We start from the raw sequence: 12,919 nt of genomic DNA, 5'->3' as shown, positions 1-12,919 counted from the left end.
TCTTAACCTGAGATACCACTTTAGCTAATGGGGCCTCCCACTGCCACCGCGCGATTTCTGTTCTCATCCTGAAGCAAAGTTCTTAACCCAAGGTACAATTTCTGGGTTAGTGGAGTCTGTAACCTGAAGTGTCTGTAACCAGAGGTACCACTGTAGTTCACTAAGCAATACTGCATAGATGGCTGTAAATATTTTACCATTACTTATGACCAGAAGGTCGTGTATCCATAGAATTCAATTAATTGAGTCCAAAATCTGAACACTGGTTATTCATAATTGCCTTGACAACCCATGAAACCAAACTACCAAACATGAAGCCACAGAGTCAGATCCTTCCCTCAGTTTGTGATCTCCTATTTGCCCCACCTACTTCAGAATTTAAAAAGTCCAATACACTCACCTTTAAAAATTCAAGGAAGGCAGGTTTAGTGGCACACGTTTTCTTGAGAATCCCCACAGCAGTGCTAAAATTATTTACATATTCGCTGTAAGCATCCAGCACCATAGATTTAGAAAACTGAAATACATAAAAAAGAGAGTAAAGTCGGAAATCTTTTAGCTCCTTCGCATTATCTACGTCAGAGCACCAAGCTTTAATCGCTTCGCCATAGTTCAGCAACCAGCCTCTTAATTCAGCACTTAAGACTCACAGAAGTTATATGGCAGTTAAATCCAGATTATACTGTACTTAAGGACTTTGACAATTCAAGAACATAGTTTTGGGGAGGGGGAGGAAGTAGTTTGATCTCAGTCCAAACATTCCTAAATTCCACCCATCTTCAGCAACTCAAAAACTATGCAGTAAACTAACAAACGTGTTGAAAGGCCAAAGAGGTCTGGTCAGTGCCTGGAGGGGAAACTGCCTGGGAACACTATGCACATGACTTTTGAGTTCCACGACAAAAAGTGGGATGAAAATGTAAATGTAAATATTGTTGGCATTTGTCTCAGGAGACCATGGGAGGAGTGTGCCTTTGGGGATGAAGTCAATCTGTTGGAAGGTTACAGCGTCTGCTGTGGCCATAGAGACTGATATGGGGGAGACATGTTTTGTTGCAGCTGGGGCAGATGAAGGCATCCAGTTGGGCTCATGTAGGTGTATCATGACATTTCCTCTTTCTGCGCTCCTCGCAGCAGTCATTCCTCCTCTGATCACTGCTATGGATGCGCAACTTGTCTGTCTGTCTCCAGGCACTGCAGTCGTCTGCAAGGGATTCCCACACAGTGGGGTCCATGTTGCCAGTCTTCATGTCATATGTTTGCAGACAACTTTGTAAAACAGAGTTGGCCTGCCAAGTGGTCTGGTGCCTGAAGCTATCTCCCTGTAGAGCACATTCTTGGAGATCCTGCCATCTTCCATTCTGTGCACATAACCAAGCCAGCATCATGTCACGTCGTTCTTTCAAAAGCCAGAAACCTATGCCGTGAATGCTGTATTTTTCACTCTATAAGATGCAACCAACCATAAGACGCACCTAGTTTTAGAGGAGAACAAGAAAAAAAAAAATTCTCTCCCTCTTTGCGCAGTGCCTCTCCAGCAAAGCGGGAGGAGAAATGGAAGGGGCTCTGTTTCTCCTGCCGCTTCACTGAAGGGACGCTGCGCAGAGAGGGAAAGATGCACAGCACCTCTCCGGCGAAGCGAAGTCAGAACAGCAAGATGGATCCCTCTCGCTCTCCTGGCTTCAGCGAAAGCAACAGAAAGCCTCCGGAGTCTTTGTGCACCGATCCCTCTCGCTCTCCTGGCTTCAGCGAAAGCAACAGAAAGCCTCCGGAGTCTTTGTGCACCGATCCCTCTCACTCTCCTGGCTTCAGGGATAGCTGCGCAGCCTGCATTCACTCCACAAGACGCACACACATTTCCCCTTACTTTTTATGAGGGAAAAAGTGTGTCTTATAGAGCGAAAAATACGGCGCGTGGTTCTTCTGGGTGCACTCCTTGCCAGAAAAAGGAGGTGAGCTTTATATCCCTGTGGGTTCTTCGTATCACATTTCAGTCCATGCCAAGAATAACTCACTTCCCACTTACCTAACTGGCGGCAACAGCAGCAGTTGGGACAGCAATTATATCTTTCTGGAGATTTCCCAAGCCACTAAACTTGCACCTGCTGGTATGACTACTAAAGCAGTGCCCCAAATATAATGGAGCTGGGTTAATCTGTTTCCCTCCCCTCTAAGGTATCTGAGTCCTTTGTATGGACATGCAGGGAAAGCTGTGTTTCTTAGGGCAGGGCTAGCTAGCATGATGCCCTCTATTTAATATATATAATAATAATTTATTATTTATACCCCGCCCATCTGGCTGAGTTTCCCCAGCCACTCTGGGCGGCTCCTAATCAAGTGTTAAAAACAGTACAGCATTAAATATTAAAAACTTCCCTGAACAGGGCTGCCTTCAGATGTCTTTTAAGATAGGATAGCTGCCTATTTACTTCACATTCGAAGGGAGGGTGTTCCACAGGGTGGGCGCCACTACCAAGAAGGCCCTCTGTCTGGTTCCCTGTAACCTCACTTCTCGCAATGAGGGAACCGCCAGAAGGCCCTCTGCACTGGATCTCAGTGTCCGGGCTGAACGATGGGGGTGGAGACGCTCCTTCAGGTATACAGGACCGAGGCCGTTTAGGGCTTTAAAGGTCAGCACCAACACTTTGAATTGTGCTCAGAAACATAGTGGGAGCCAATGCAGATCTCTCAGGACCGGTGTTATGTGGTCTAGCTGCTGCATTCTGGATTAATTGCAGTTTCCGGGTCACCTTCAAAGGTAGCCCCACATAGAGCGCGTTGCAGTTGTCAAACTCTAGAAGTTGTTGGTCTACAAATCCCACCATCCCTTCCTACTGGCTATGCTAGCAGGGGCTGATGGGAGTTGGAGTCCAATAATAGGACACCAGATTGGATATCCCTGCCCTAGTGTCTCTGACATGCTGCAGCTACATACCAGAAGGTTCGAGGCAAGGACTTTCCATCTGTTGCCACTGCTAAGCAACTGAAAAGCAGGCGACAAGCCAGGCTATGTGGGAACACAGGCAGGGGCTAGTGGGCAACATGTTTTGACCTTCTTATGCTCTGGTTATCATGGGGGCGATGGGGATCTGCACTGAGCTTTGCACAACCAGAGCTGTTTTCTAATTTTGTTGCCAAGCTCAGTCTTAAATCAAACAGGGAACAGCAGTGGGGCAAGTCTGGCCACTTATATAACTGTGATGGTTTACGTACCGATGCAACGAAGACATCTCCAATCATCTCAACAGAATCCCACTCAGAGACACGACTGGCCAGTGCTATTTGAAACATTGAATGGCACTGAAGAATCTCCTTAATCCGGTAAAACACCATCTTCAGTTTCCTCTCACTCAATAATTTGGGTTCCATTTCTGAAAGAGGCTTCTCGTACTGCTGATTATTTTTTTTTAAAGGATAAAGTAGTTAGAGCCATAATTCAAATAAAGGTTTTTCATTATAAGTAAACACATCAGCAGCAATCAATTACACATTTGCGACAACTTATTTCTAGCAAAAGAATGATCCATTTGCTTTCAAAGTTATAAAAGGGCAAAAGGCATTGAGATACCTCTAGAATCCTTTTGAGAGCATCCACGTAATTTTTCTCACTGTCAACCACGGCTCCTAAAATATATCTTCTCACCACCTGTACAACAAAAAACACACACGCAAGGAATGACACACTGAGAACTGGGGTTAAGGAATACTTCCAAATTTGCTCTGGAAGGTTGGGGGACCAGATCTGGAGGAGTGCAAGAGAAGTAGTTCCATTGCACTTGCACAAGTTGATGAACTTGTGCAATAACTTAGTTGGATACAGCACTATATTTCACGCAACCTTCCGCTCCCTTCTTGCTTGCAGTCAGAATCGCCTGATGGTAGCCTTAACAAAAAGCAATCTACTGCTGCTGTCCCACATACATAGCTAACTAGATCTGCTACTTTGCTGAATTACAGCTTGTTCTCTCGGCATGGAGGAGAGCAGATGGCGGCGTCAAAGATTCAGAACAGGTGGCGGTACCTATTTTAATGACATTTTTGAATACACAAGGGTGGGTTCCTTGTGTATTTTTGTGTATACACAATGTTGGGGATAACCTTACAAGGCATCCCCAAATACAGATATGTTATACGAGCACAAACCTCACTTCACCTGACTGGTAACAAAACAAAAACAAACCAGCACACCTCATATACTGTGTGCAAAAACTAAATCAGCCAAAGAAAACACACACACACACACTCCACTCATAAGTATAATTGTATCAGCATGTCCAAATATTCTTAACTGTTTAAATGTACACAGAAGATCAAAACCGAGTTTATTTTATTACTATATTTGTGTCCATTTTCCAATAGACAGAAGAACAGGTGTATATCTGGACTAAAACGTTCCCCTCCCTGACTTACAGGCAATGGGTGCCAAAGTTGCAGAAACAGGCTGCATCCTTTATTTCTTTATTCAAGCTCCTTGAATTATTTTGTTTATTTTTATTTAAGAGAAGCAGCAATCAACATTGCTGCAATGTTTTTGTGGATTCTTTAGGCTGCTAAATGTCCTCTTTTTTTCCAGGACATGTCCTCTTTTTCATGGGTAGAGTCGTCATAGTTGAACTCAGGAGATAGAAGTTCATAGAAGTTAATAGAATTGGAAGAGACCACAAGGGCCATCGAGTCCAACCCCCTGCCAAGCAGGAAACACCATCAGAGCACTCCTGACATATGGTTGTCAAGCCTCTGCTTAAAGACCTCCAAAGACGGAGACTCCACCACACTCCTTGGCAGCAAATTCCACTGTCGAACAGCTCTTACTGTCAGGAAGTTCTTCCTAATGTTTAGGTGGAATCTTCTTTCTTGTAGTTTGGATCCATTGCTCCGTGTCCGCTTCTCTGGAGCAGCAGAAAACAACCTTTCTCCCTCCTCTATATGACATCCTTTTATATATTTGAACATGGCTATCATATCACCCCTTAACCTCCTCTTCTCCAGGCTAAACATACCCAGCTCCCTTAGCCGTTCCTCATAAGGTATCGTGTGTTCTCTTTTTTGCTCTTCAAAATATGGCACCCCTTGTTGCCTTGGTTGTAGAGCTGCTTGATCAGTTTTTTAACCAACTAAATCATACTCTGGAATCAATACACATGACTACCTCAATTCCATTTATTTCAATGAGTGTTCTCCAAGAGTGACTTAAGCTGGGTACAATATTTTGAGTTCACTATGATTATCTTTTTACTGCGTACCATGACCAATATGAACGGGAAACAAGTAAGGCATCTCACATTATTTTTAAGTTCAAAAAAACCAGTATTGGTTCATCAAAGGACTAAAAACGATAAGAACCAAAATGATTAAGTGATCTAGCATTTATAGCCTTGGTAATCCGCAAAGTGCAATGACTGGTGATTAAAAAAGGAAACAGGAATCCTATTATGCCACCCTGTGGCAAGCAGTAGTATGTGCAGGTTTAAATACATTTCCCCAAAAACTGCTACCAAGCAGCGGAGCAATTATGGGAAATCTGGTTCCGCCCAGATGTTGCAAGACTCCCACCAGCCCCAGCCAGCATGGAAAACAGTCGGAGACGATGGGAACTGAGGTGCATCATCTGGAAGACCAAAGGTTAGCCACATCCAAAGTAAAAGCTTATACACAACTACCTTGCTCACCTACGGTAAGTATAGATTGAATTAAGTGAAGCTTCACAAAAGTTTTTTAAGCCAGAAATGCCTAGCGCAGATATGAGTAGGTAAGCAAGGTGCCCAGTGAAGATTTGTTGTTGTTTCTTTGGCAAATAATTCTACAATATGTGGAGCCTCAAAAGCTTTATACGGAGATGTTTAGGGCAAGTTACTTATGAAACCAATTTTGGCTTTCCTGTTTTTTTGAACACAGTTTTGCAGTACGCTATCACAGAAAATCAGCATACAGAATGTAGTAAGAATATTAACATGCTGCCAACAGAATCAAGCGTAATGATTTATGCAATGAAGTTATATTTTTCATTTTCCCCTCAAAAACAAAACCAACTTAGGGGTGTTAACATGCTTGCATTTGAACCAACTTGGTTTTCACCCTCAGTTTTGTAATGAGCAAATACTGCACAACTCATTCTACAAAGGACACAGAAAGAGGGTTCAGTTTCAACAGCCATCACACAAACCTGTTGTTGCGATAATCCATCGGGCATCGGTGTCATGATTGCCTCTGTATGCATACAGTCTACATCGATAAACAGTTCCTCTTCTTCTAGGCAGGTTGATCTATGGTCTATAGAAATATTTTAATATGCTAGATTTCCTTCACATATATATTACAGATGCAGGCAATAAAAACACGAATTATTTGGATGAGATTAACTGTAACATCTCTGCATTTGCTTCAGTATTATTTCATGCAATGAACACGTCTTCTGAATAACCATCCATAATGAAAGACTTGTAGCTCAAAAAGACACTGGATGTCCAGGAAGAAAGTCCATCACAGTGTGCATTCAGAAGAACCATTCGCCCACGACCACACAGTAAGCATAGTTAAGTAACATCCTGGCCCTTGCCCCAAGTTGGACTCGAGACTGATTTAACACTTACCTAAAAGAGGAGCGTTAAAAAAGATAAAGGTAAAGGACCCCTGATAGTTAAGTCCAGTCACAGACGACTCTGGGGTTGTGGCGCTCATCTCACTTTACAGGCCAAGGGAGCCAGCGTTTGTCCACAGACAGTTTTTCAGGTCATGTGGCCAGCATGACTACGCCGCTTCTGGTGAAACCAGAGCAGCACATGGAACCGCCGTTTACCTTCCCGCCGGAGCAGTACCTATTTATCTACTTGCACATTTTGGCGTGCTTTCAAACTGCTAGGTTGGCAGGAGCTGGGACAGAGCAACGGGAGCTCAGCCCATCACAGGGATTCAAACCGCCGATCTTCTGATCAGCAAGCCCAAGAGGCTCAGTGGTTTAGACCACAGTACCACCCACGTCCCCTGATTATCTAAAAGAGTGTTGAAAACAACAAAAAGAGGCAGAACCTTTTCCTTGACTATTCATATGTAACCTCTCTTTGTCGTTGTTTCGTACTTTCTTCTTTCTCAATACACAAGAACAACTGCGTAAGAAGATGTAGCAAGTTATACAAACAGCGTGGCATCAAAGTCAACAGGGCTATTTAGGTGACACCAGATCAATATCTACATTACTTGGCTTACAAATGAATCCAATTTATTTGCACAGATGCAGGCTGTACATCAGGGATCGGGAACCTCAGACCCACAACCCTGATCCTCCTGGACTACTTTTGCTTGGCTGGAATATGCTACTCTGATAATGCCTTTTGCTTGTCTAGATGGAGAATAGAAAGCTAGTTAGGCTTCGTGTGTGTGAACTTCTGAATATTGTGTGTGTGTGTGTCCCATCTCTTCACTCTGTGCCTGTCCCCTTTAACCCTGGCCCTGCCCACGAGTGGCACAAAGTGGCCCCACAATGAAGTGAAACCCTCAGGATGAGAAAGGATACCTTTTTTAAAAAGAAAGAAAGAAAGAAAGAAAGAAAGAAAGAGTGAGTCAATACGCACCATGACTAATAAATGACTTCGTTCTAATGAACGACCGGCCTTTCTTCACAGCCGCTTTCGTTTTTTCTAGTCCATCTTTGGTTCCTTCCCTAGCTGCCCTCATTAGCTTTTGCATCTGCAAGACAGTATTAAACACATTCTACAAGTTCAGTGAAGAGTAAGTGTGGAATTCAATGGCTTGTTAACATTTGCAGCAGGTACTAGGGCATGCAAATAGTTGCTCTTAAAAAGAACACTGTCAAGTTATGGAGGCCAAAGCCCTTTCTAGGTGTGTGTTGTTGTTGTTTTAATAAAAAAAACCCACAACCCAGATAATCTATACTTTATGGATTTGCTGTGGAAGCATACGTATATTCATCCATACAATAAATGTATGATGCTTATTACTTAATAGAACCTGAATAAATTAAATAAAGTTTCTAATAAGTTAAAAATGTGATGCCTTTTTCTGAGCACACAGCTCCCTCGGTATCAAGATACAAAATCTACCAGCATAAATTTAAAGACACACTCAAAATAAATGTATTGCAGAATTGTAAGACTGTGTTCCTAAAATGCTTTTAATGACTAACTCCATACTGTCTGGGGTGAAGGCAGGGCATCATGATGAACAAGCAAGCATAAATTAATATGACCCATTTCCTGCTTTACATGCAGGAGAAGAGAGGGGAAATCATGCATAGCTCACCATATATCAGAGAATTAAGGGAGGTAGCATGGATAATCCCCTTCTTGGCTGCATTTACACACAGTGACTTGTATCAATCTAACTTTCTCAAAGCAGACCCATTGAAATCAACAGATCTGTATTAGTCATGGCTGTTAATTGCAGCGGGCATACTCTGAGTAAAAGTTAGTTGAATACAACCCGGTTTCCCTCCCTTTGTGGCAAACTATTTTCTTCCTGCCCTCAATAACAAGGATAAAATAATGTTGTATAATAGCAGTGCTGACATAAGCAGTTACATTATTTTAACCTAAAAAAGGTAGAGCAAGCAATCCCATTTATTTCATCTTCAAAAATCCAAAAGGGCTAAGACCTATATGATCTTGTTGGGAGCAACAACCACTACAGCTGTCTTTATAGACACAATGATACATCCATATGGATCAGACTGCAACAGCGGAAGCTAAACAAAACAAAAAAAAAATCAATATGGGCAATAACTTTTGCATTTCACTTTTTTAGTGTTATAAGCAGTAGGGGAAAGGCAAGTTAGCTGGCATAAAAGTCCTTGACAATGTTCTTTTAAGGCCAGTGGGCAATGCAGACAGCACAGTTTGAACACATACTGTCCAGTTTTCCCCATCAGCTTCTGTTTATTAAAACACATGTTCATTGTGTTTGGAAGAACAATAATTTTAACATTTTAGCTTGTTACGAAAATCAGCTACGCTACCTTCAGCTCATGTTTTTGCTTTAGTTGCTGAATCTCTACAGCTCCCACCGTGTTTGCCATCAAATCTTTCATCTTTTTCTCATAGTGCTCCTTTAAACGGGTTAGGTCATGAGAAAGCTATAGCATACAAAAAGATACAATCTTAAACTTTACTCTAAAGCGCTTGAGCTGTAGCATGCATGCTGGCGGCCAGATAAGAAAGGGATTTGTAACCAATAGAAGGGAAATCTAGCTTTTGTTTTCAGCAGTACGTACTAAAAAAACAACAACTCAGCAATGGGTTTGTTTCCAAGTTTGCTGTCAAGACAACTTTTCTGACTGGGTAGAACACAGAATCGTCAGATCATCTGAACCAATACAATGACGCTAGGTTAAAGAACGACAGCAGTCCTTTGTACATTATTGTGAATACCGTAATTTTAAAAGTATGTGATGATTATAAATATCATTGTTTTTTTAAAAATTAAAAATTGCCCAGTAGCACCTTAGAGACCAACTAAGTTTGCTCTGCGTATAAGCTTTCATGTGCGTGCACACTTTAAAAATTTTGCACTTAAAAGCAGGTCTCATGATTTTAAGTGAAGCTTTAAGGAAATCACCCTTACTTTTAAGAAATCCCCAGTCTTCCATGTCTAGGTCTGGAAACTACCATTTATAAAGTGAGGTTTCCCCTTACTACATGCTTGGCAAAGAAAACTTAGTTTTAGATTTTTACAATCATAGGGTGGAAAGAAACATGTGCACCTTACATGTCTTATAAATACAAGCCACATTTCTTAAACAACACAACTTAATGAATGCTAGTAGAGTTCTTTGTATCTATAAAAGACAAATAGCTTACTTTAAAATTCCATTTGTATGCATTTATTAACTTCCTTTCTTGTCTTACTATGCCTGGATATTTGTCATCTCTCATTTTTAGATTACTACCTATGTGGTTTGAAATCGAATGCATGAGAAAAAATGGACATCATAAAGCTTGGGGGAACTACGGTGTTTGGAAGCATGTCAACAATGCGCTACAAAAAATGCTACCAAAGAAAGTTACATACTTGTCTTCTGTGGTTGCCACGCAGAAAAGAACTGGGCATTCCATTCTTACACTCTGAATCGCTTTGCTCTTCATAGCTTTCAAACTCACTCGAACTCCACCCATATTCTAGAGAGCTATTTCCACCTTCATCTCCATTTTCAACATCATCGTAAATCATCTCCTCTGCATGCATTAATACGCAAAATATAATTTTGTTAAGCTATGGAGAAGTTCAAATTCATTAACAGTTCTATGAGCCTGCACCTGCACTTTTCAATGCAGGATTAAAGAATTAGTAAAAGGTTAAGAAATCAACACATCTATTATCACGCCATAAAAGGCAGAGTTTGCATTCTGTCTTGGAATATCTTTCAGAGTATAGGTTCTAGAGCAGCAATGGGAGACCTCAGGTCCTATAGCATTGGGCATAAAGGAGATACATCATTATATTACTCCATGTTCGGGAAACTCATACCCTTTATTTAAACTATATCCCAGGAATGAATAAATTTATGTTGTCTTGTCTTATTTACACACTTAATTCCTTGTGCAAAGTCTGGCTTTACAATTCACTTCTATTACTTTAAGCGAATAATTCCTTATCTAAAGGAAAGTCTACATCTTTCTTTGATAGATCAGATGGTAAAGGTTGGAGGTGCCCAGATAATCATTGTGAGAAAACCACTGACTTTGGTCCAATTGCTGAATACACTTAATAGTGTGCCTTTCCCACAGTTAGCAAGTACAGGTGTCATACGTCTGGCCATGCATATAATTTGCGATTTCAGGGGGGGAAACGTAGCTTTGCTTAAATGCAAAAATCAAGTTATGGTATTGCATAGTGTGCCAAGGAATTATTCACAGGCATATGCACCTCCTTTTCGTATGCCTCCTGTTTTTGTTTTTGTTGTTGTTGCTGTAGATAATAATAATAATAATAATAATAATAATAATAATAATAATAATAATAATATACCACCCTTCATACGAAGATCACAGGGTGGTTGGCAAATTTTATAAAATTACAGGTTTATTAAATTTATAGCTTTGCACTAAAAAGGTTCTCAAGCAATTTACAACCAAAGTAAAAATATATAAATAAATAAAATCACATAAGAAGCATTACGGAATTTTAGAAGCAGTCACCTTTAATATCATAATATGCAACAACATTTGGATTGCAAGTACTCTAAAAAGCAGGCTAAATTTCCTGGCTAAAAGTGACCCAGAACAAATGTAATGTGTTGCCCATAGATATAAAGAGATATAGAAGGAAGCTGAGATATGCAATAACATTTCTGGAAAACGATTATGGAAAACAAGAAATGGTACATGAATACAGAGGCACACACAAAAATAGGCTGAGACAAAATGGGAGTCAGTTTCTACAAACACTTCACATATAAGCCCTCTTTCAGTAATTTTTTTTTTGGGGGGGGAATAAATCAAAGGAGATGAAAATATATTCTCATTCCATCATTGTATTACTTAGCCAGCCGTATTTGGTTATGTGATATCACAGGAGGCAAATATATCCACTTCAGATGGAAGGCAAAGCTTCCTGATTACATTGGCAATCATAGGGTTAGGAGGTCATTATGTTCACTATATAATCCCCAATTGGCAGGGATTACATAACAACAAAGACATGGTACTTATATACAGCATTTCAGAAGAGCCTAAAAAGAGTCAGGAAGATAAATGGAAAGGGGGTGGTTCATGGATTTTCTTGTAGAACATTCCCTGCTCCCTCTATGAATACCACCCCTGCTCTGAATAAATTCACATGTGAACTCTACATCAATCCCATTACACACATAGCCTAAAATGGCACTGACAAAACAGGAACATCCCATATATTTAACATGCAAATGTCACTTCCAGAAGGGGCAATTGGGGATGGTAAAGCATGAGTGGAGTTCTTAATTCCTTCTTTGTGTAACAATTCACTTCCCCAACTGGCTTTTTCACCCTTCATAAGGATGATCTTTAAATCTGTAAATTGAAGCCCTTTTTCAGAGTAAGTTTCTTCATGGAGGTTGATGGGATTTCTCTTCCATAAGGCTAAATCTGGTGCCCTCCGCTGCAATATTCTATTCTATTCTAACCCTGTGAGGTTCAAGGCTAATAAGGGAGGATTTGGTGGGGGGGCGGGCAGGATGGGAAAGGATTGATCATCAGCTCCCATTAAAACTTCAGATAGTGATTTCTCCCTGTACCATTTATCAATAATTCTAAGTCTAAGCCTAGGTTTTGAATTCAAACTCATACCTGGTTCTGAGTCTGAATTTTCTCTTGGCACATCGTCATATATTACCTCATCTGGATCTGAACGCAAAAAAAAAGATGGAAAAACCACAATATATTAGACAAACACCATAGACTTTTAGCAAGACACACACTAAAATATTTGCAAAACCCCCATCGTTCAGCCCGGACACTGAGATCCAGCGCCGAGGGCCTTCTGGCGGTCCCCTCATTGTGAGAAGTGAGGTTACAGGGAACCAGACAGAGGGCCTTCTTAGTAGTGGCGCCCGCCCTGTGGAACGCCCTCCCTTCAGATGTGAAGGAAATAAGTAGCTATCTTATCTTTAAAAGACATCTGAAGGCAGCCCTGTTTAGGCAAGTTTTTAATATTTAATGCTGTATTGTTTTTAACACTTGATTGGAAGCCGCCCAGAGTGGCTGGGGAAACTCAGCCAGATGGGCGGAGTATAAATAATAAATTATTATTATTATAAAGGTTAAGAAGAAATAATAGATGGTAGGGGTACAAATAATAACAGTATCATCATCTGCAACATGCTTTTATATTTTCAGCACTGACTGCATATTTGTTTGTTTGTTTGTTTGCTTGCTTGCTTGCTTGCTTGCTTGCCAACCTTTCTCCCAAAGGATCCCAGGGTGGCAATATTAGC

General features: G+C 41.0%; 1 protein-coding gene across 7 annotated transcripts in view; it reads right to left on the bottom strand.

Annotated features, from left to right (window-relative positions):
- The window catches only part of ARHGEF10 (Rho guanine nucleotide exchange factor 10), a 99,494-nt gene that overhangs the window by 59,979 nt on the left and 26,596 nt on the right, over window positions 1-12,919 (bottom strand). For 5 of the 7 annotated variants that reach the window (XM_028722393.2, XM_028722392.2, XM_028722394.2 and 2 more), the window contains 8 exons: window positions 12,273-12,329; window positions 10,021-10,184; window positions 8,969-9,085; window positions 7,569-7,683; window positions 6,164-6,270; window positions 3,569-3,646; window positions 3,214-3,393; window positions 401-517 (listed from right to left, as the gene is read on the bottom strand). In XM_028722393.2, the coding sequence (XP_028578226.2) occupies window positions 401-517; window positions 3,214-3,393; window positions 3,569-3,646; window positions 6,164-6,270; window positions 7,569-7,683; window positions 8,969-9,085; window positions 10,021-10,184; window positions 12,273-12,329 (935 nt within the window). Of the gene's footprint in view, window positions 1-400; window positions 518-3,213; window positions 3,394-3,568; window positions 3,647-6,163; window positions 6,271-7,568; window positions 7,708-8,968; window positions 9,086-10,020; window positions 10,185-12,272; window positions 12,330-12,919 lie in introns of all 7 variants that reach the window. The other 2 variants (XM_028722391.2, XM_028722395.2) reach the window with 2 other exon arrangements.

This window comes from Podarcis muralis, chromosome 3 (genome assembly GCF_964188315.1).
Source record: "Podarcis muralis chromosome 3, rPodMur119.hap1.1, whole genome shotgun sequence".
NCBI lineage: Eukaryota > Metazoa > Chordata > Lepidosauria > Squamata > Lacertidae > Podarcis > Podarcis muralis.
This window is presented reverse-complemented; position numbering and strand designations above follow the sequence as displayed.